We start from the raw sequence: 22,611 nt of genomic DNA, 5'->3' as shown, positions 1-22,611 counted from the left end.
CACGATTTTATGGGGCCAGAAAAACTGTGAATTAGGACCCACTAGCCGGTACTAGGCCAAGTGGAAACGCAACCAAAAACGGGCCCCGCACGGCTCGGCACGCTTAAAGCGAGCTACCCGCTGCAGTGGAAACGCGCCATTAGACGCCTAGCAGGTTCATAATTATAAGGTTGTGGTCCGTCATGTGCATACAAATATACATTTTCAACCTCTTCTGTGTCAAAACTAGCATTGTGAACCATGTTTATTGATACGTTAGACCGGCCGCTCTCCCTGATGTGACGTCACACGCGGCGCGGGTGGTCTTTTTTTATGCTGAAGTAGGTATGTCTTACAAAAACGACGCCAGATGTCACTGTAGTGTATATTTCTGTATATCTTTTTGAAAATCTAGTTTATACATAATTTTCCTTCACATTTATTCACTGGGGTCTTTAACCTGCAAGTTACTCTTTAATATACAGGGTGTACTAACATTAGAAGAGTCATGTGGATGTGTAAGCTTGCATAAAAAGAGACTGAGGCTAGTGTCAGAGTGGCCAATTTCTGATCCATACGATACCACGACACCTCGGTTTTGACACAGTTTTGAGACCTGTGTGTGAAAGCCCTTAGGTAACTGAACCTAACCATGTGTTTGGCCTGCATGTGTGAAAAGGGCTATACATGGATGCACTGCAGAGTGCATTCCTGTTCAGTTTTCAGCTGTTAAATCTTGAGAAAACACAAGATAAATACATGGGGACTGTGGCCAAAGGCGCATTGCTAGACTGTGAATTCATTAATGATTTTCTCCCTAAAACAGGAAAAATGAATACACAAGTGAACCAGAATAAATGGACTTCCACATTAGGACAATAGGGGTGCAGGAATGAGTCCTAAAATGGAGAAATTACACACTTAAAAATGTTGGGTTGTTTTGTCAACCAAACCACTAGGTTGAGCCTGTTGGTTAATTTAATTGGGTTATTTTGATGGAAATGGATATTCTGAGAACCCAATTCGCTAGGTTATTTCTGTTGGGAATGGAGTTATTAGCTGTTGGGTTGCAATTTCTATGAAGTTGTGTTGGTTTGTTTTGTAATACCCAAACACATTGGGTTGACGTTCGGGCATGCGCATTGCACAACCCGCGAAACCAAGCACCTCCCACTACTCTCCCGCTCCAACACGACAGTGATGGTCGGACGGTCCCACTGAAGTGAAGAGAGGATACTCGATTCAGTACAAAGCAAGGTTTGTTACATACATTACATATACATTGTTTTACCATGTAGTTGACTTGATATTATTATATAAAGCGTCATATTGTTGTTAAGATGTAAGTTCGTGGAGCACTGTTGTGTACATTGCATCAAAGTAGCAAGCTAACACGTTAGCTGGCTAGCTATGTAGCAAACACACTATGTTGTTGTTACTCGAAATGACTCGAGAAATGTGTCATGTATTGTAGCTAGGAGGACAACGTTAGTTATCTCGTCAATTTGGCTTTTAATGCAATATCACACAAGTGAGTGTTATGGAGGGGAAAGCGCGGTGGTGAATCAGCTAGCCTCTGCATGCTAGCAGGCCTCAGCCTCACCAGGCTTTCCACAGCACCCATTTAACCGCCGACTAAAACTTTGGTAACGTTAACGTTAGGCCTAACCGTTATGTTAAAACAGTGAAAAGACGTTTGGACTACTGAATCTTATTTCATGTTATTGTATGTTTTTTTCATAATGGACTGTTTGTGTTGATGTTTCAGGTTTATACGAACAATCGATGGACGATTTTGTGACCTCAAAGTTGATTGAGTGGCAGCTTCCAGGGCTGATAGAAAGGTTCAGAGGTAAACTAATTTATAAGTCATCTCCATGCCTTCATTTTATGGGTACTGTGTTATGGTTCAGCCCCTGTCATCATTATGTGCCTGCTATATGCTCTCTGCATAGGAAATGAATGGGACTAGTTAGCCACTGTAGCTTGCTGTCAATGCCTCAGTTTTTAACACTGGGTGATCCATCTTGTGATTCAAATATCTTTACTGTAGTTCAACTGTAGTAGTTTACTGTCTACTACAGGGGTGGACAACTTTGATGATGGAGAGGGACACACTCTCTCTAGAGAGCCACATTGCATATATATATATACTGTAGCCAGGCCCGGACTGGCCATCGGGAGGACCGGGAGGTTTCCCGATGGCCTGGCCTGTTAAGTGGCATGCTGGCCTGAGGATTTTTTTTTTATGTATGTATTGTGAACGCAACGCTGCGCAAATGTGGGTCTGACTCTGCCTCACAGAGTGTGACTGGCTGTATACATGATGTGGCCTGCCGACATGGCCACTTTCATACTAGTGATGTGTCGGTCGCGAACGAGCCGGCTCAAAGTGAACGACGGGAGCCGGCTCGCGCCCGCGAACGAGCCGGATTTTTTTTTTGCGGAGGGATCTAGATCGGCATGAAGGCACATTATGCAATGTGCACATTATCCCGCTTATTACATGGCCACATTCTCAACAAATTAACGACATGACTCCCAATATTAATTGAAATGCTTTTATGGATTTAGAAAATGATTTTATTGATTTATTGAGTTGTATGTATTTAAATTGACATGAATCCGCTAAGAAAAATAGTCCGTTGTTACTGTTTGAACTAACGTAGCAACGGCAGGAACTGCTTCGATAGTGTTTTTGAGGAGCTTTTTGATTACAGATTTGAAAACATCGTTGCTTGCTTTAAAAGTAGCACAATTCATTATGTCAAACCTTGGAAAGTATCTAGATATCCCTGCCCTAATGCCAAAGTAACTGGCAACTGAATATGTGTCGCCGTTTGATGTCTATGTCTGGACCGCTGCGTAAAAAGGAGGGTTTCTGCCCCATTACTTCTCTTCTTACTTCGATAAGAATAAAACACGGAGGAGGGAGATCTCTTTTTCTCCCCCTCTTCTGACAGCCCAGCAGCTGATCTCAGAGCACGCTGCCCTCTCCTGCAGGGGGGCGTGGTCAGCTGCAGCTCACAGAATCATATATATACTTTATATAGATATGGCCCTACAATATATTGTTCAAATATAGCATGATAGGTCCACTTTAAGTAATACAAGACAGAATGATGATGATGATCTCCGCGCTACAGCTGCTCCGTGCATGCATGCAGGTGACATGTAATATCCAAGGATTAGAGACTGTTGGATGCTGCTGTTTTGAGCATTGCAATATATTTATTTTCACTAGGCTATGTTATTTATTTATGATTATCCTTAGGCTCAGCAAAGATTTGATGTCAGCTGTTGCTGTCTTTTTTTCTATAGCTAATAGTTACTGAAATAGAGCCCTGCTGTTTTGTCAGGGCCTTTTCTTTAAATATAATTTTAAAATGTCGATACAGTAGCCCCTTTTTTAAAATAGTTTTTATAGGTGTTGCTATCTGTTTTGTGTAGCGTGGTTCGACAAGCAAGTCAATGCATTCATTGGGTGGTATCAGAGAGTTAAGGGTCTGTAAATGCAATGAAAACATTTGGCCACAGCAAATCATTTAAATTAAACATGTAATTTTTACTTTTGAATACTTCAGTACAAAGGATGTATTGAATAATTTAAGTGATATATGTGTGTACACATATAAATCATTAGTCAAAACAGGGCTACATTTGATTTAATTAAAAGGTATAATATGTGGTAAACTGAAGAGCCGTTTGGGAGCCGAAAGAGCCGGCTCTTCTTGGTGAGCCGAGCCAAATGATCCGGCTCACCAAGAAGAGCCGGAATTCCCATCACTATTTCATACAGATCATACTAATGCCCTCGATTGGTCTCTGTGTGTCATTCAAGCTCGGGAGGGTGTGTGTTAGTGTATGTGTGGCACGAGCGAGTGAGACAAAGCGCACGCACCGATTACGTGTATTGTTGTTGTTAACATCTGGTGCTAGCTAGCTGCGCTAACGGATATAAGGAGCTTTTTCAAGAACAAGGTGGGGGGAGAGTCCTCTCCAGTCAGACTGAGAGACTGATAACTCCAGCTCAGGTGAGGTAAAGGACTCTCTCAGTGTTTAGATAGTTAACTTTGTCTAAGTTATCTCTGTGGGTCTCAAACGGTTTGGTCACCATTTATGTAAACACATATTTCCATTTGAAGGGGGAGTGATTAGTAAAATATGCATGAATAATAATAAAAAAAACATTAACTAGGTGAAAAAAGGCAAGATAAACTATTAAAACTTGTTGAGAGCTAAAACTAGTCTTTGCTGCTGCCTCAAAGAGGAGCAGGGGGCAGAGGAGCGAGACAGGTGAGGCTGGTTCAGGAGCACAGACACACTCACTATAAATGAACCAAAAACAAATAAATAAACAAGTTTCAATGTTTTTTCATATTGTATATGGTATGTTATTGGTTATGGCCATGTTTTTATGATTTTATGATTATTTAAATGTGTACAGTTATGTTTCATATGGGTGTAGTCTCTTTATTTCCCCCTCAAAGTGCACCAGATTGATGCATTTAAGTCCAACATTTAAAAAAAAAAATCTTACCGGGGCGGCATGCCCCCGGACCCCCCTATAGGATTTGAGGTCCACCCCCACTTAAAATATGTTCACATAGGTTCCTAAATAGATTTGCAAATTTTTTTAAATAGTAACCATGTCCATATGTTTATTTTTGGGTAGTAGATTTAGAGGGCTATCACTACGTGCAGCAACGCTGTAAAAATTGACAAATAAATCCAGCAAAATGGCACAAAAAACTGGTAGTGGCCTGGCTGGGTGTATAATTCCCGGCCTGACTTATTGTCCCAGTCCGGCCCTGACTGTAGCAAAAATAGTAGATCTACCAGCTCAAAACGTGTCGCAGTGCGACACGTTTTGAGCTGGTAGATCTGCTATTTTTGAATTGGAATTCTACATTTTTTTGCAAATTTTGAATTTGAATCCTGAAAAGTAAGATTTTTACTTAATTTCAAATGCATTTAATAACATTTTCAAATGCATTTAATAATACTTATGCTAACTTTATGAACTTAAATACAAATACATTGGACATAAAAAAGACCATACAATTTGAATACAAGTCATTAAGCTACTAGTATAGACTGAAGTAATTAAAGCAGCTGAAATCAAGTATAACAGCTCAAATCAAATCAACCTGCGGGCCACATTAAATTAAGGTGCTGGCCGCATGTGACCCCCGGGCCGGCAGTTGCCCATGTATGGTCTACTACTTTTGGATTAATTGATTAACTGAACTGGGTGTTCCCACACAAATCAGGTGCATGGCTGGTGTGACACGGTGCAACATCAATAGAGGGGGACACCAAAAGGGGAGGGGGGATCCGTCCCCCTCCATCAGAAAATGGCAGATCTGTCGCATTAACCTCTGATCTTAGCTTTTTGTACGGTCACGGTCGACCGATCCCATGACTCCCACGTCCCCTAACCCCATGCCTCATGTTCTGTCGGCATACATGAGTATGCTCACAGCATAAGTGTTTCGGCGGCTGAGAAGGACAGGGTGGGGCAGAGGCATGCAATTTTACTGAGGTGGGAAAATATTTTGGTGATTTGATTGATGTGTAACTTTATTTTATTGTATTATACGGCTATTTGAGTTTATATTGACACCCATAATTGTCCTCCTACAGATGCCAGGGGAGAAGTAGCCCTGATGCTGCTGCCTGTCATGCTCCCTCCGCCTGTTTATAAACAGGGCAGAAAATTGGTCCGCGCCAGTGTGGAAGAATCAAAGAGATTCTTCATTGATGTTAAGCCTGTAAGTAATTTATCTTTGAACAGAAATTCAAATATAAATTCATAGTGAAATGACTCCAATTATTCTTTTACACTGTTGGAAAGCCTGATTCCTCTTTACAACGAGGTGCAACTTGTAAAGATTGTATTCGTGGAATGAGTGACACAGCTTAACATTTGTCAGAATACTCATTTCATGAAGCACTATACTTACAAGTTGTAACTCGGTGTAAGTTGCTACTCCATATCGACGTGGGATGTATAAACCACAGACCACACATAAGTAGACTGGCCACGCACCCAGAATAAATTGTTTAAGACCACGCCATTGAATTTAGGGCTGTCACGCTTCTTTCTTAAATCAGCTGATGGGGTGGGAGGGGGTTGAAAGAGCTTCAGTAGAGAGCTGATGACAATTTCTCTTAGGGCTGTGCAATTAAATCGTATTTTAATCGCGATTACGATTATGGCTTGCGACGATTATGAAAACAGCATAATTGACAAAATACGATTATTTTGCTGGGTGCGCTTTCGCCCCTCCCTAAAAGCCCACTCGGCCACGTGGGAGTGACATGTGTTGTGAGTGTTCAGCGAGAGCGAAGATGTCAGAACAAGAGCAGCAACTCGTTAAAAAGAAGGGTAAAACTATTTCCACTATTTGCAAGTACTTTGCCATTACATTTCACATCGCTAAAGATATGTGCACTGTTAGCAACCAGGGCTTTAAGCAACTTGTCAACACGTTGGACAAGCGTTACGCGATGCCGTCTCGGTATTATTTCAGCAGGTCTGCGCTGCCTGCACTATATGACAAATGCCGTGGGGAAGTTGAGAGAGCTGTGGCTTCAGCTGACTACTTTGCTACCACAACAGACCTATGGTCTAGCCCAGGGGTGCCCAACCAGTCGATCGCGAGATGTGTCTAAAAATAGAACAACAATATTCTGTTTTATCGTTAATGTCCTGTAACATAATCTTCCTGTGCCAGAATAATGCACTTGAACGCATCAAAGCTTTGTGATTGGCCGGCGTCACCCCATGTGTCGGGGCGTGGCTGAGGGTCTTCAGTACAGGTGGCAATATCGTCACCTGCCTGCGCTCATCTCTGAAACCAGACCATGTAAACAGGCTGGTGTTTCTTGCAAAACATCTTTAAGAGATGACACGAGCAGCCCTACCAGCATTTGCCATGGTGGCCTAAACATTTTTATTGGGTCTTAAATTGTAGTTCAACATTTATTTCCTGTTACTTCTGGACCATGACGGTGGGCCAGCCTTCAACGTTTAACTGAGTGGAATAATGAATATGTTTTTCCAAAATGTTGGCTATATGTTAAGGAGTTTTCAGTAGGTTGTGACAGTGCACTGCAACATATTTGATTTAATTTATTTTGGTCTAATTTATTTTTATTTATCATATTAATAATATATGTTTAGTATGGTTTTGGAAGTGTGCTCCAACATATTTGTTGATCTTGTTTATTGGTAAAATATTATTTGTTTTAAAGTTCAATAAATGGTCAATGAATAATCGTCAAAATAATGGTGATATCAATTATTGACCCAAATAATCGTGATTATGATTTTTGCCATAATCGCACAGCCCTAATTTCTCTGCACCGGTAGAAATACTTATCTTTTTTATTTTCTTTCTCATCATAGGTCGGAACTAACATGGTGGAGTATTTGGAGCAAGCCAAATAGTCCAGGTCGTGCCCGTTCGTGCTACTGCTTGAGGATGGGATGCTGTGCTCAAGCCTTTGTTGTGATCTCAGGCAAGGCTATTGAGACTGAGACGGCTCTCGCAGCTGTGGATACCTGTTTTAAGAGTTTTTATGTCTTTGACATACAATATACAAGTCAGTGTTTTCCTACTTGGCAATTTTTCCAGGATGTGGTTTATGAACTCGAGGGAACTGTTTCCCCAGCAGTGAAGTTCCTGAAAACTTAAATACATGCTTGCAACTAGATTGGCCTGCATCCCCCCCACCCATCTCTTCCTTTCTCTCTCCTCTCCCTCTTGTTCCACATCTCTCCTAGTATCAATAACCCTTGTGTGAGGAACTGTCCCTACGCTGCCTACATGGAAATAAGAAACGTGGTTCCACTTGATTCATTGTTGTCCTCTTTTACCTGGAGGTGAATAGTTTCCTGGTGTCTTCCCGATGAACCGAGACATAATGGGGGGAGATAATTTTATGGGAATATTTGTGTCATTACATCTTATGTCAGTGAAATGGAAAGCTAATGTTTTGGAGCTGTTACAGGAGAAATGTTGTGGAATTTTATGGAAATTTTATATTTTGATGTGTTATTCTGTGATTTGAATTTGAATAAATCATTATTGTTACATTGGTGTGAGAATATATTTGATCAAGAAAACAACCGAAGGATCAGAGGTGAGTAAATGCCAACAAGATTTATCACACAATTGTGATAATGTGATAATTTTGTTAAATTGATGACTATCAGTTGTGCCAATTAAATGTCAATTATAAAAGGGAACAACCCATTATAATTAGTAATAATTAATAATTATACATTAACAACTAAACCCAGCAGTGTAGTCAATGTGAACCCTTCATTGGGTTATATAACCAACCCAATTTGTTGGGTTATATAACCAACCCAATTTGTTGGGTTAAATTAACCCAGCGTGTGTTCTGTCCAATATTTAACCAGCTGGGTTGGGAAACTACCCAGATTGGGTAGTTTTTAACCCTGCATTTATAAGAGTGTAGTTAGCATTGTAGAACTACCGGTTCCCTCATCTTGAATTCGACATTTTCTATAAACATGTTATAGTCTTATTTTATGCCTGAAATAAGATTTGTGATTAACACAGCAAACCTTAGCCACCTTTAGCTTAGCGGTGGTTATGCGTAAAATGCAGCCATTACACAGTTATGTTGTTTCTTCATAGCCTTCATAACGTTAGCTATTTCCTTAAAGGGGACCTATCATGCAAAATGCACTTTTGTATGTCTTTTATACATGAATATGTGTCCCCGGTGTGTCAGGGAACTCACCAAGTGTCAGAAAACACAACCCTCTCTCTTTTCCTCCATACCCAAATCTCTAAAAACGGTGCTGCAACGGATCTGATACAGACTGATCCAGATTTGAAAATGATCCGCCTATATGGCCAACTCTCCACCTATCAGGGGAATGTGGGGTTGGGCCACGGCCGGCCATTGCCGCTCGAAAGCGTTGGAGACGCTGTAGTACATATGCCAGGCCTGTAAGTGGCGCTGTAGTCTGCCACAAAATCAGCGAAGACTTCCCGCGCATGGTTGCCATTCTGTTTATTCTCCTCTGGCTCTTTTTCTCCCTCCCCGAGGCAAGCGTTTGCTCCTGCTGCTGTAATTCAATGCAATCCCTCCCCGTCGAGGCAAGCACTGTAATTCTCTCCGGTTTGCCACCAGCAGATGACAAACACCCACCTCTCCGCCTCTTCCAAGGAATGAGGGGACCGTGCGGCAGAGTTTCAGTTAGATTTGTTTTCGCCGGTCAACATGTCCGTTAAAGTTTAAATCTTCTGGACAAAATTAGAAAAGTGCCGGTCAAAGGTCTTCTTTGTTATTTATTGAGCTTTAAAACAAATGAATAATGACTCTATATAATCACATAAGAATAAAACACGGAGGACGGAGATCTCTTTTTCTCCCCCTCTTCTGAGAGCCCAGCAGCTGATCTCAAAGCATGCTCCCCTCTCCTGCAGGGGGGCGTGGTCAGCTGCAGCTCATTTGCATTAAAGCTACGTCACAGAATCAGCCCCTGCAAAAGCAGGGCTGGAAAGAGCAAATAGAGCTAAATGAGGCATGGCTAAAATGCAGGATCTGTTTGGTAATTTGAAAAAAAAAACTATATTTATATACTTTATATAGGTATGGCCCTACAATATATTGTTCAAATATAGCATGATAGGTCCACTTTAATATAAAAGTAGGGTAAAACAGTATGTGTATTTTATCCTCCTGAACAAATTGTGTAAATATCCAAAATGTGTGTTTTGCACATATCTTATTTCTTGCTACATTCCGAAATACCACTACTTTTAGTTGAGGGTGCTTTTCTAAATTCCGGGTCGGCTTAAAATAAAATAAATGTCATCACTGCACCACCCTATTCAGCCAAGTTTCCTCTACCCTGTCTGTTTTGCATTAATATGTTGTACTTTCTGGTGTTAGCAGCTGGATTTCACTTTGTCCTTACCCAGCTTGACGTCCCCGTCCAGTGTGAGGAGGATGTTGCCGGCTTTCAGGTCTCTGTGGATGATTTTGTTGTCGTGGAGATAGACGAGAGCCTCCAGAGTCTGCTTACACACTACCCGGATCTGCGGCTCTGTCAGGGGTCTCTCCAGCTCTACAGGGGATCACACAGGCTTAGACATTCTGACCGTGGAGTTCTCTACAACCTGTGTACACCTGGCATAACATGCGATCACAGGTGGACAGCTCTGAATACAAGTGCAAACAACCACCAAAAAGCATTGTCATCTGATCAGTTATATCCCTGGGAAGCATTCGACCACATAAAATCATTGTAGTGTAAACGCTAATTTAGTGGGAATGCTGATACAGCATTCCAACTACTTGTTCTTTGACGCACAAAATTCTTTATTATTCCGCCGGGTTATTTTGCGCCTCTTCTGCTCCAACATTCCACATTGCAGAAACTCCGTTCAAACATCAAAACGTTCAGCTCGGTCGGGAATCGATGGCTATTACTTTTCTCATTCATAACTTTCATAATTCCAGAGATATATCCCATCATTTATCAAATTTTGGAAGTCAATGGAGAAACTCTTCAGACTTGAAAAATCTTCATGCGACTTCAACTGCTAACTGTTCCTTCATACTTTCACTCAGAAACCTCATTCCAACTTTAAAATGTTACACATCTTTCTGACATTATTCGTGTAACACAACTTTTAAATCTGATTCTTACTTTTAGAGATATTAAACATTGTTCAGACCTTGGTAAAGAGGCCTTCTTCAGATTTTAGAGTGCGTGATGTCACAGCTAGGATGGAGGACAGGTTTATTGCCTTCATATTTTCTTTTAAAACCTGCCATAATTCCCAAACCCTACATTCCTGAGACATAATTTTTCATGACAAACGTAGGAAAACATCTCGTAGCTTGAAGAATTAAAAATAATTAAGCAAAAATAATTAAACAAAATGCCTCTTGAGGGCATGAAGTGATAAAAACGTTCAACATGTCTCCATTAAACCCCATTGTAAGTTCAGCCTCATCGATCCCCACCACAGCAGCCGCACACCTTTAGTTAGTCTGCCAAAAAGGCCACATTATTAACCCGAAAGTACACAAAAAGTACACTTCAGATACTCAAGTTCCTTGACATGCTTCACGCTTTGAAATGTACGGTTCTTCAACAAAACGTTTACGTGTAAGAGGTTTATCTCTCATTCAGAACAATGAAAATGCTCTGCTCTCACTGATTACTGCACATCACCATGGAAACCTCTGATCTCTGGACACGTCGTTAGCTCAAATATAAACAGCTGTGTAGGCCTGTCGCGATAATCGATAAATTGACTTATCGTACGATAAATAAAAATGGACTCGATAACTTTTCTGAGCTCGATAAATTGCCGTTTACATAAGGATGTGACCAGCATTTTAGCTAGGAGCGCTGTGGCTGCTAGGCGCGCTGTGGCTGCCGGCCACGCGCGCTGTGAGGCAGCCACATGGCTATGTGACACATAGCCAGGTCAGAACACAAAAAAAAAAAATTATGTTTGAAAGGATGTACTTGAATTATTATTATATATGATCATTATGTCAGTGATCTAAAATGGTCCGACAATATTATCGTTTATCGCAATAATTTCCAGAAAAATGTATCGTCCAACAAAATTAATTATCGTGACAGGCCTACACCTGTGTCATGGAACACGATGATGTCATAACTCCAACTGACATGCTCAGAGCAGCAGACTTCAGATAATGGTTAACACAGCTCTACATCAAATCTGATGTTACGTAATGTGGTGTTACTTTGGCAACGCATCCCTCGCCATAAAACAGCAGCAGACTTCAGATAATGGTTAATGGTCCTGCCCTCAACAGCTCTACGTCAATTATGGGGTGTCATCATATGCCATTTCCATGGAAACGCATCCCTCGCCATAAAACACAATGTCGCTGTAACTCCAATGGACACGGTCCGATCGTCCCCCAAACTTCGCTTGTTTATCACCGGTCCATGCCTCAACAGCTTTATGCCAAATCTGAGATCTCACCATAGGCTGTTGCCATGGAAACGCATCCCTTGCCATAAAACACGATGTCGCTGTAGCTCCAATGGACACGGTCCGGTCATCCCACAATCTTCACCTGTATATCACCTCTCCATGCCTCAACAGCTCTACGTCAAATCTGACATCTCACCATATGCCATTTCCATGGAAATCCCTCGCCATAAAACACGATGTTGTCGTAACGCCTATGAAAAGGGTCAAAACAGCACCAGACTTCAGATAATGGTTAACGGTCCAGCCCTCAACAGCTCTACGTCAATTATGGGGTGTTATCATATGCCGTTTCCCTCACTATAACTCCTATGAAAATGTTCAAAAAGTGCTCAAACTTCACATGTGTGCTAACAGTCCAGCCATGAAGACATCTACGGGACAGTTTTGAGATTTCTTCAATTGCCGTTGCCATGGCAACACAATGCTCACCATGAAACACGGTTTTCTCATAACTTCAGTGAAAATGCTCCAAACGGCCCAAAACTTCACAGGTTTGTAACGATGCAGCCATCAACGCATCTAAGCGTATTATGGGATGTAATCACATGTCGTTGGCATGACGACAGATCATTCGCCATCAAGTTAGTTAAAAAGTTTGCAGTTCAAATATTCTGCTGCTTTTCCAAGCCTTTTTACTTTATTTTCTTCTCTCATCACACATTCAAGCCCCCAGTGTTCATGTATCATTTCAATCTAAATTCTTCACTTTCTTCTTACATATTACATTTCAGCATAGCAGTTTAGCGTCAGCTTTTCAGCATAAAGCATTCCCACTAGCAATTTCTTCAGGAATTGCATTCTCTAGTGTGTTCTGATATACCCTGACAAGGACACAACAGGATAATACGTCTTCAAATCAGCAGCTCTTGTTTTCTTCCTTCTTTTTCTTATCTCTAGTTGGCTCTAAAGTCTCTTATGGATAAGTTATTAATACAATCACACTTCCCAGAATCAGAAACGTCCCTTTAAATAGATGTTTTTCCATTTGGCTGTTTAATGCAGCTTTGCAGAGTTTCCTTTTTTAAACCTGTATACAAATTGGAAATGCTGACTCACCTAGCATGACTGCATCCACAGCCCCTCCTCCACAGAACTCAATGAGGATCTGCCAAAGAAGGGAAAAACGCAACAGAGTCAATGTGTTTTTCAACACTTGCAACAAGAATACGTACACGTACAAATCAAAGCATTTATTGACCTTTTTTTTAGATTGACCTATGCAACAAAATGTTTAAACAGAGGCACGTGGAGGCCATTCGGGAGGCCTTAATTCTGGCTGCACCCGGTGACCTGGCAGATGTAGACGGTCTGGAAGGTTCTCAAAGTCAGAGAAAAATGCTCAGCACCATGTCTTTAGACTGCTGGACATGAATTGTATACATATGGGACAACAACTTCTCATTATGTGCTACTAGCCTTACATCTACCCAGCTTGCGAAGATGAAACGCTCTGAGCCCTTAAAGGCATTTAGGAGCTTTCAGTACGGCTGTTGCTCTAAGAGGATTGGCCCAGTTGGGGCCACATTGTAAAGGAGGTTTCACACAGCTGCTAGGTAGCTAGCTATATTGCCGGACCTCATGCTTATACCGTGAATAGGATTAAAGTTTGTATGGACTTCAGGCAGGGGGTGAGTATGATTAAGGTAAAGCATCTGGGGCAGAGGGTCTCCATAAAGCTTGAGGCTGTACATATAGAAAGATGCTGACTAGCTCCATTGCACTGGGAAAATGTTGGCCAAAAGTCAAATTTTATGAAGAGGAAGTAAAGCCACAATCCTGCAGTTTTGCAACAATTGAGAAAGTGCTTATGGTTGACACGTTGCTTAAGGACCTAGCTTATGTTTCAGGGATCATTTAAATTGATAAATCATTTAAGACTGATTCCTAAAAATAAATACTCCTCACTTTATACAGAGGTTCAATGGCATTCCATTATTTGAGTTGAGCTTTTCAAGACTGCTCTACTTACAAACACAAAGCCCTCGCAAGACATACAATGGCTGGAGTCTCAGAACACAGTCTAGGCTATTCAACACGCACACCCTTCTAGTGTTCCTCAGTAGGCGTGCTGTTGTTTTAATGGCTCCGCTGTTGTACAATGGCTCTCACAGTGGTTTATCAGAGTGGCAGCAAGCGAAGAGGAACCAGGGGCCAGGGCTGTGGCTTCCTCTCCCACTTGTTTATTTGACACACACAAATACATGGAGAAGTGTGCACCCACATGCTTTCTAATCCATTCATGTGGCAGACAGAGGGAGGATGTGAGAGAGAATATAATCTAACCTGAAGGATTTAAGGGTTTATGGGAGAAAATTAAACACCACAACCATATATTGGATATTGTAGCAAAAGGGAAATAAGGGTCAATAGGTGACACAATTTAGTGAAAGTAAGTCACCTCCCATGTTGTGGAATAGAGCCTTTCATCTCCAGGATGAAATGTCATGGACACTCTCCTCTTTGCACAAACAAGTGCCACACAGGCCCAGATCAAAATCAACAGACAGTTTCTAACAGGCTGAGGCCATTGTTCAGAGGACAATGGGGAGGAAAGGGGCTGAGCGCTCAATAAAATGCACTGACATTAAATACGTTTGACTTGACTGTCTTTTTAGGTGATTATGTATAAAGTGGTGCAGCAAAGACGTTTTCTTTTGTTTTGTTTTTCGGGCCGACCGAGGAGTTAGCATATCAGGGGCTTCCTCGACTTAAAGCAATGTCTCCATTGGATTTTGCAATATTGCAGAAAATATAATAATATGATATTAACACATTTTGTTCAGCAGGATTATCCACATATTAACACCACTTTTATATTAGTAGAAACGTAAATGCATGACAGGAGCTTCACATTACATCAACATCGCTAAGCTAAAGGTGGCTAATGTTCCGATTGATCACGTTTAGCATTGTCATTTAGCCACTTGTTAGCAACCGCCGCTATTAAGATAAGTCAAAACTTCAGACCACCAACAGTGGGGTATTTACTGATATATGTACTAACTCATTTCCAAGTTTAGGACTCATACCTGAACCACTCTATTGACTCACACAAGCATTTACAATGTGTTATTTGGTTGCATCCTGTGATCCACTTCACTCACTTTGTTCCTCACACACACAGTTCATCTATTCATAAACACTTCCCTTGTATTTAGGTTCTGCGTAATGAATATCTACTGACAAAGGGTGTATTAGTACTGTGTTGCAAGGAATAGGCACATTTATTAAGGCCGAATATAGCTCATATAAAAAGTGGATGGGTTATGACCTGGTTTTGCTGCTCATGTGCACTTTGGCCTTATGACTATTTGATAATAATACTACAGTACGGAAGTTGCATTTACTTTAAAGAGCCTGTGACAGCATCCCAACAACTGTTGTGCAATGAAATATTGGGCTACTAGTAATCTCGAACCGTCAGTTTAAAAAAGAAGGTGCGATACCGTTCCGATAAATATCAATAATTTCGAACATCGCGGGGAAATTTCTTCGACTCATTTTGAAGTTTTGGGGGAAGCCGGAAGTGACGTCAATGCGGGAACGCTTCACTGTGCGGCGAGAGAGCCAAACACGGACAAAGTGTGTTGTCATGCGTAGAAATGGTGAATTACTGAGTTTAGGCACGTTAATAACGTTTTAATTTAGTTGACTACAGTATATTCATATTTGTCAGTGCTTTCATGTCAATTCGGCGAACATAAACATAAATGATCGTGGTGAAGATGATGATTACATTAGGATTAAAAATCGGTAGTGAGAGCTGCTGAATTTCCTCCCGTAGGATGTGATATAAAAACAAATCGATTATTTTTTTTTTAGTTGTAAACTCAAGTGGATGAAACTACATGTATTAGTGCTTTCATGTCAATTCGGCGAACATATGATACATTAAATGATCGTGAGGATGATGATTACAAATCGTTTGTTTGTGCCGGTCTGCATTTCCTGATGAGAAAACAAACCGATGCTTTAGTTGTAGTTGTAGTACACCAACATGGATTAAAGGTGTGTTTTTTTACCACAATGTTGGGGAAATTAATGGATAAAATGCACGGATTATTATTCCCACTCCGATCGGGACACTAGGTCCACCGTTTCCCCGCAGCGAGGCTCCCCCCGGCCCGTTGACAGTTTACGTGGGCTGGGTGCAGTGGCGGACTGGCCATCGGGACGAATCCCGATGGGCCGGTACCGAAGTGGGCCGGTCGGATAAGTCACTAGCACATCCCCCATAGGCGGCGCGTGAGGCTCAGGTTTGGGAAGGCTAAATAACTTTTTTTACCTGACGCTGCCCGCCTCCGGCGTCTATAGAAAAGAGATCAACTCAGTGTGCGGAGTTTAAATCTCTCAAGTCATATTACAGGATAAAGGAAATACAGTTTAAACTGCCGTAGGCCTATGCAGAGAAGACGCCGACGTGTCGCACTTATCATTCATATTACATCATCAATCAGATCATCGATCATATAATATCATAATATATCATATATTTCCTTATCTGAGTCAGCTGAGCCGTATCTGGCCGTGCAACACTTACAGTGTCACATACTGTATGCAGAAGTATTATTTTAAGGAACACATTATGTTGACGAAACACTCGAGTCAAATGTAATTAAAGTCAGATCCACTCGTGTCTTAGATGGGGCAGTGATATCATAAAACTATACGCTTTCAAACACTAGGTAGGCCTAGTTATTTTTTAACCAGTTGTTCTGTATTCACCTTGCAGGTGCAACTCTGTGGCTTGTATCCTGGATTATATGTTTAAAGCTCATATTTGTCTAATATTAGTTTACTTTTCATTAATGAAGTATGACGCTGCGCTGTCAGTACACTCGTCCCTGTTTGCGATTGGTCAAATGTAGCTAACCCCGCCCCCGTGAACGCGCTCTCAGCTGGTGAGAGAAACCCTGGCTTGATTTACCGAGTTGATAACCAGCGTCGTAGGACCGCTTAACGAGATCTCGTTTGTTAGTTTGTTGTTGTTAGTTTGTTTGTTACTCAAACATATCCAGGGTCTGTTGAACTGGCTTTGTAGTACAGGGCACAGGTGGCTCGCAGCGCTAATGTCAAAGACACAGACATTATACATTATATTTGTATTTTACCAGGATGCAGTGACACAAATATTTGGGAAGGCTTAGCCTTCCCTAGCCTACAGCACCCGCCGCCCCTGACATCCCCCACTCCCCCCTTGACAATTTACTGGCGGTACTGAAGTGGGCCGGTCGAGAGTCCCGGGATGATTTTTAGTCCCATTCCACCACTGGCTACATGACCGTATGATCGCCCATATTGACGCACCTCATTCCTAAACTTCTAACAGATACAACATAAACCGATCCTTCAGCCTCATATGAGCTCTCAGACACGTTCAAAATGAAACTGTCATCGCTGTCTGAGCTTGCTGCTGTGTGCGCCATCGTGCGTTTACATGCAGATGCTGGGATCCTGAACGGTGCAGCTGGAGCGCTGTGCCCGCAATGACGTCACACATCATTTGGCGGGACTTGAAGAATCCCCGAGAAGATCCAGAAAATGGTCAACATTGAAGGGCAGATTAATGGTTATCAAAGTACAAATATCCCAAATCAGTTCAGTAACGGTTTTCAAGGGGACAATATTTACTCAAATTGATGGGTTTGGATGATGGGGGAAACTCGTGTCACAGGCTCTTTAAATCTTACTATAGATAAAAGTACAATTACGCAATGTAAAAGGCATTGATATAATTGAGAGGGCCCATTCTACGCACATGCCGCGTTATAACGAAATGTACATAAAATACTTAATAAAACAGTATTTCTTCCGTGATTTTCAGTATTAGCACTCAATTTTGTACGAGTTTAGCGCACCCTAAGCATCAGGGCTTATGCATTTTTTGGATACTCAATCATACATCAAGATTGGACTCATTTGTATCTCAGAAAGGAGCTTGGCTAAATCAAAATGCAGCATTAGGTCAACATATTCCCCTCCTTCGGTGGTAATTCAGGGGAAACACTGAGGACATTTTCCCTTCCTCTACTTACCCAGAGTTTGCTCTCAAAATAGAAAGCGTCGAGCAGTTGGACGATGTTTTCGTGATCGCAGGAGGCCAGGATGTCGATCTCAACCATGTAGTCCTCCAACTCCTCCTCCGTTTTTGTGTCAATAACTTTGGCTGCGGCGAGAATTCCCGTCTGTTTGTTCTGAGCCTGTCGGATGAGAATGTTATTAGACCGTTGTACGGACGGATGAGTCATGCAGTTATCCGAGTCACTGTCAGAAAATGTGTGATTGTTCTCATTTCCTGCACACTCTATGTTAAAGTCTCATTAGGCCAAACTTACTTCATATTATTTGACTGCAAGCCGTCTTGAGCTCATTATTGCAACACACATCTCCCATAACCATTAAGTGGATGTAAAAACAACATTTAAAAAAGGTCCCATTATGTTTTCCCTTCCCTGTAGTCCGTTTTAGGTTTTTGTGCATGTAAATGGTCTGCAAAAGCTAAAATCACGCAGTTCCCTGCAGAGGGATTTTCTCTCACACACACTCCCCCTGCCTGAAACGCCTAGATGGAGTCCTTTGTTTACTTCCTAGCATCGTGACATCACTATGTAACATTCGCGCCGCTATTGGACAGCGCTCCAACCAGCGTTTCCGCCAGGGGGGCGTCTTGCCGTCATTTGACGCCCTTATTCAGCGCGGAACGCCCTGAAGGCGAGCCTTGACGGGGGTGCTAGTGGAGAACGCGCGTGAACTGCGAGCACCGGAGCCTCGCAGCGGCGAAACTGAGGCTCCGTGGTAAACTGTGGTAAAATGAAGAGCCGTTTAAGAGCCGGCTCTTCTTAGTGAGCCTTCCCTGAAGAAGAAGTGACCCTTCGTTAGCGTGAAGAGTCTGCTTTATGCGCTCCACAGTAGCCCCGCTGAGAGACTCCGGCGAGTTCACAGTTCATGAGCGTGCTCCACTAGTGTAGCACCCAGCCCCCCCGCTCAACAACTTCAAAATGCTGGCTAATGCCCCGGCCACACGAGGACGAAAACGGTCGTTTGCGTTACTGTTTAGTGTCATATAGACCGTTAGGCCACACGAGGACGACCGAATACGGCACTAAACGACTGCGTAAACGATAACGGGTCCCAAGGTGGATAGAACGGCATATCTAACGCTCTGGGGGGTCCAACGGCTCCATGTGTACGCCCTATACGATCATTTTCTGATAATGATGAGGCAATAGCCCCGCCTCTCCCCACCTCTGCTGCTCACCCCCGCATCAAAGTAAACTACACACTGAATTCAGATTATTTATCTTTCTCTCGATATGGACATAAACGCGAGTGAAGTCTAATCTGACAGGACGGAGACACCTCTCAAACTACCTAAACTAGTTATAAATATGTTTATTTTTACTGTCGGCCGGGTCACTCATTACTGGATCAGCTGCTGCATGAAACAGACACTGGCGCTGTCCGAAGAGAGGGAGGAAAAAGAGAGGCTCCGTGTATTTTATTATTATAATATATAGATTCGTTATTCATTTGTTTTAAAGCTCAATAAATAACAAAGAAGACATTTGACCGGCACTTTTATAATTTTGTCGGAAGATTTAAACTTTAATACACGTTGACTGGCGAAAAACTCTGCCCGGTTCCCTCGGCCCCCACCGCGGAGAATAAACAGAAGGGCAACCATGACAACCATGCTTCTTCGCTGCTTTTGTGGAGGAAGTTACAGCGCCACGTACAGGCTCGGCATATGTACTGCAGCTTCTCCAGCGGTTGGAGCTAAACGGAGCTGTCTCGTATGGACAGACACTATCCGGATGACTATTGCGTGTGGACGGAAGCTTTTTTGCGATTGCGTTTGCGTTAATCCTATGCGTTTAGCCGTTTTCGTCCTCGTGTGGCCGGGGCATAAGTCCCGGATCTCATGCAATCCTAAATCCGCCTCTGCTAAGGGGCGGGACATTTCAACACATCTCTAAGAGGTTGACCAATCAAAACAGAGCTGGCAAGCTAACCAATCAGAGCAGACTGGGCTCTGGTTTCAGACAGAGGGTGAAAAGGGGTGCTGCAGCACAGGCAGTAGGATAAAATAAGATAATTAAAGCATGTAAACATGTCAGAGTAGAGAGGCACTCAAAACAAATATGAACCTGAAATGTACATAATATATCTTCCTAGAAAACACTTATTTTTAGCTGTAGGTAATAGTTAGATTTGTCTTGTTAAAGTGGAAATGTCTCTCCTGTTTGTTTTGGCTTCTCTGCAGGCAGGATGTGCTCAATGAAGTCGCCGCTGCGATATGGGATGCAGCCACATCCTGATGACCTGCCTGTGTTCCACCGTCAGTCAAACACCAGTGTGGACTATCCCAGTGAGGCATCAGTGCAGTGGGACATTACAACTAGAATGGCCAAAATCCCATTCATATAAACATAACACTGCAATTTACTATTTATAGATCTCCATCAGCTTGACTCTGGAATGCCAGTGCCAATTGGGCAAACATGAACCGCTTTCATGGAATAACAATAATAAATGGCGTTTTGATCATTTTCCTTTAATAATAAGTCTAGTTCACGTGAGCCTCCCTATTGGAATGCCCTGTGACCAAATCATTGTGCAAGAAGATTAGGCTTAATTTAAGTATGATACAAGGTAATACCAGCTTGAAATCTTGGGAAACTATTTCAAGTCCAAAAATAACATTTGGCAACCAAGAACAAAACATAACTGCGTTCATTAGCCACATACTTCCTGGTATTAGACTTGGTAGAGCCCTCCTGTGTGATAAGATGTACTGTCACTCATGCAAACCAAGGCCCAGCTATGCATTAGGGTCAAAGCACACAATGGCACTATTACAAAGATGACAAGGGAGTGGCTTTGGCATTCTGACCATGTAAAGGGGGTTTAAATATTTGGCTGTCTAAAAACAGCTGATAGGCTAAACAAACATCCACGAGCATCATAATAGTGCTGGTGCCAGCTATTGTTCTGTATCTGTACATAGGAAATATAGTGTAACTTGGTAAATCAGCATTGCTTGCCATTGTGACAGGTTGGTAAAAAAGACAGTTTCCAGCAATGAAAGGATCTGATGAAATGTGGATATCTGTCACATGAACAACCTTCCAGTAAATTGGAGAACAGTGAAGAGCAGCAGTCCAATTTGACACTTTGTCCACAGTGCTGGTTCCTTGTTTAATACAAGGTGGGTGGGTCACGGAAATACACCGAGGTGCCACTGCTGGTACTTGTATTATGCTTTAAAAATAGGATTATTTGGTAAGGAGACTCAAGTTTCGTCTCATTTCATGACAACACAAGTCTGACACACACACTTCAGCAAATAGAGGAAAGGCTACTGTCTACATAAAGCATCTCTTATTTCATACCTTGAACACTTTTCCAAAGGCTCCATCTCCCAATTCGCCGATAATGTCCCATATTTCCTCAGGATTTTCATCCCTGCGCACGTGTTCATACTGTTTCTTCTTCTTCTCTGATCCCAATTTAAAGATTTTACGGAAATTAAAAAATGACATATTGAATCCTCGGTCATTCAATAATGAAGATGACAAAGGAACTTTAACACGCCAAACTAGTGTCGGTTTCCTCGGAGAGTTTACTTTAGCATAAGTATTTGGAGTAGTGTCCCATCAGTTATAAATATCCGCTAGGTCAACACTGAGTAGCTTTCATAATAGTTGGGACCAAAAGCTAGCCTAGCCTTTGACACTGTTTTGGCCAGTCCGGAGAATAGCCCTTTCTCTTTGGGTCATTGTTAACCGCTAAATGAATAGCTAACGGGTAACGTAGACGTGTCCTAGCATTTAATATCCCACTGAACAATACTTTATTTTAATGCAAAGTAGTGAGGGAAGCTCGTCGTTGTTCCAATTCCTAACGACCCACTGGCCCGACAACCCTGTGGGGCGGCTCAGTCTCAACAAAAAGAAAAAACAAGATGAGTAAGGCGTCCTCCCAAATAGTTGTATTCCACAGAATAGTTTAGTTTCCTTGAGACGAAAAGCGGGTATAATTTGTCCGTACAATAACATAAGCTACAACGGTTGAAACCTTCATCTTTCCCTTGGTGTGAGACGGGTTTAGTAATCTAGCGGATTTAGTGTCTGAGCGCGTTCCCGTGTGCGCGCGTCTGCGGTTCTTTCTCTTCGTGCCCCTCGTGTTTGACAGTTGGCGCGGTAATTTCAGTCTTCTGCTGCCCTCGTCTGCATGGGAGACCAAACACAGAAAATGTGCTGGGTACTCAAACCATCAACGAAGATACTGTAGCAGATTTTCATCCAGACACATAATCAATATGCTGTTTATTACATGTATGTTGAAGTGTTTCTGTGCCAATCTGCCACCATCGCCTCTAAAAACAGTCGTGTTCCTTTGTGTGCCTGAAACTACATGTCCCATACACCATTGCGAAACACGAACGCATCATAAAGACTGAAAAATACTTTGCTTCTGCTTTTAAGTGTGTTTTATTAATATGATGTCATTGAAACCTCCCTAACCTGTCGTATGTGCATATTGCTGAACCACCGTAAATAAAGAATACTTATTTTTATTAAACTGAGCGTCACGT

The 22,611-nt window shown here is 42.1% G+C and overlaps 1 protein-coding gene and 1 long non-coding RNA gene across 2 annotated transcripts in view; one reads left to right on the top strand and one right to left on the bottom strand.

The window, feature by feature from the left end:
- The window catches only part of slkb (STE20-like kinase b), a 50,202-nt gene extending 27,780 nt beyond the window's left edge, over window positions 1-22,422 (bottom strand). The window contains exons 1-4 of the mRNA XM_034221803.1: window positions 21,407-22,422; window positions 18,050-18,214; window positions 13,071-13,119; window positions 9,947-10,096 (exon numbers count right to left, since the gene is read on the bottom strand). Coding sequence (XP_034077694.1) covers window positions 9,947-10,096; window positions 13,071-13,119; window positions 18,050-18,214; window positions 21,407-21,556 — 514 coding nt within the window. The 5' untranslated portion in view covers window positions 21,557-22,422. The remainder of the gene's footprint in view (window positions 1-9,946; window positions 10,097-13,070; window positions 13,120-18,049; window positions 18,215-21,406) is intronic.
- On the top strand, window positions 1,166-5,727 carry LOC117549727. The gene is made up of 3 exons (XR_004569528.1): window positions 1,166-1,236; window positions 1,748-1,831; window positions 5,626-5,727. It is a non-coding gene; the product is annotated as an uncharacterized LOC117549727 (long non-coding RNA).
- Window positions 22,423-22,611: the final 189 nt, after the last annotated feature.

The sequence above is a fragment of the Gymnodraco acuticeps genome, unplaced genomic scaffold, assembly GCF_902827175.1.
Source record: "Gymnodraco acuticeps unplaced genomic scaffold, fGymAcu1.1, whole genome shotgun sequence".
Classification (NCBI taxonomy): Eukaryota; Metazoa; Chordata; class Actinopteri; order Perciformes; family Bathydraconidae; genus Gymnodraco; species Gymnodraco acuticeps.
The sequence above is the reverse complement of the archived record's forward strand: the minus strand, read 5'-3'. Positions and strand labels throughout refer to the sequence as shown.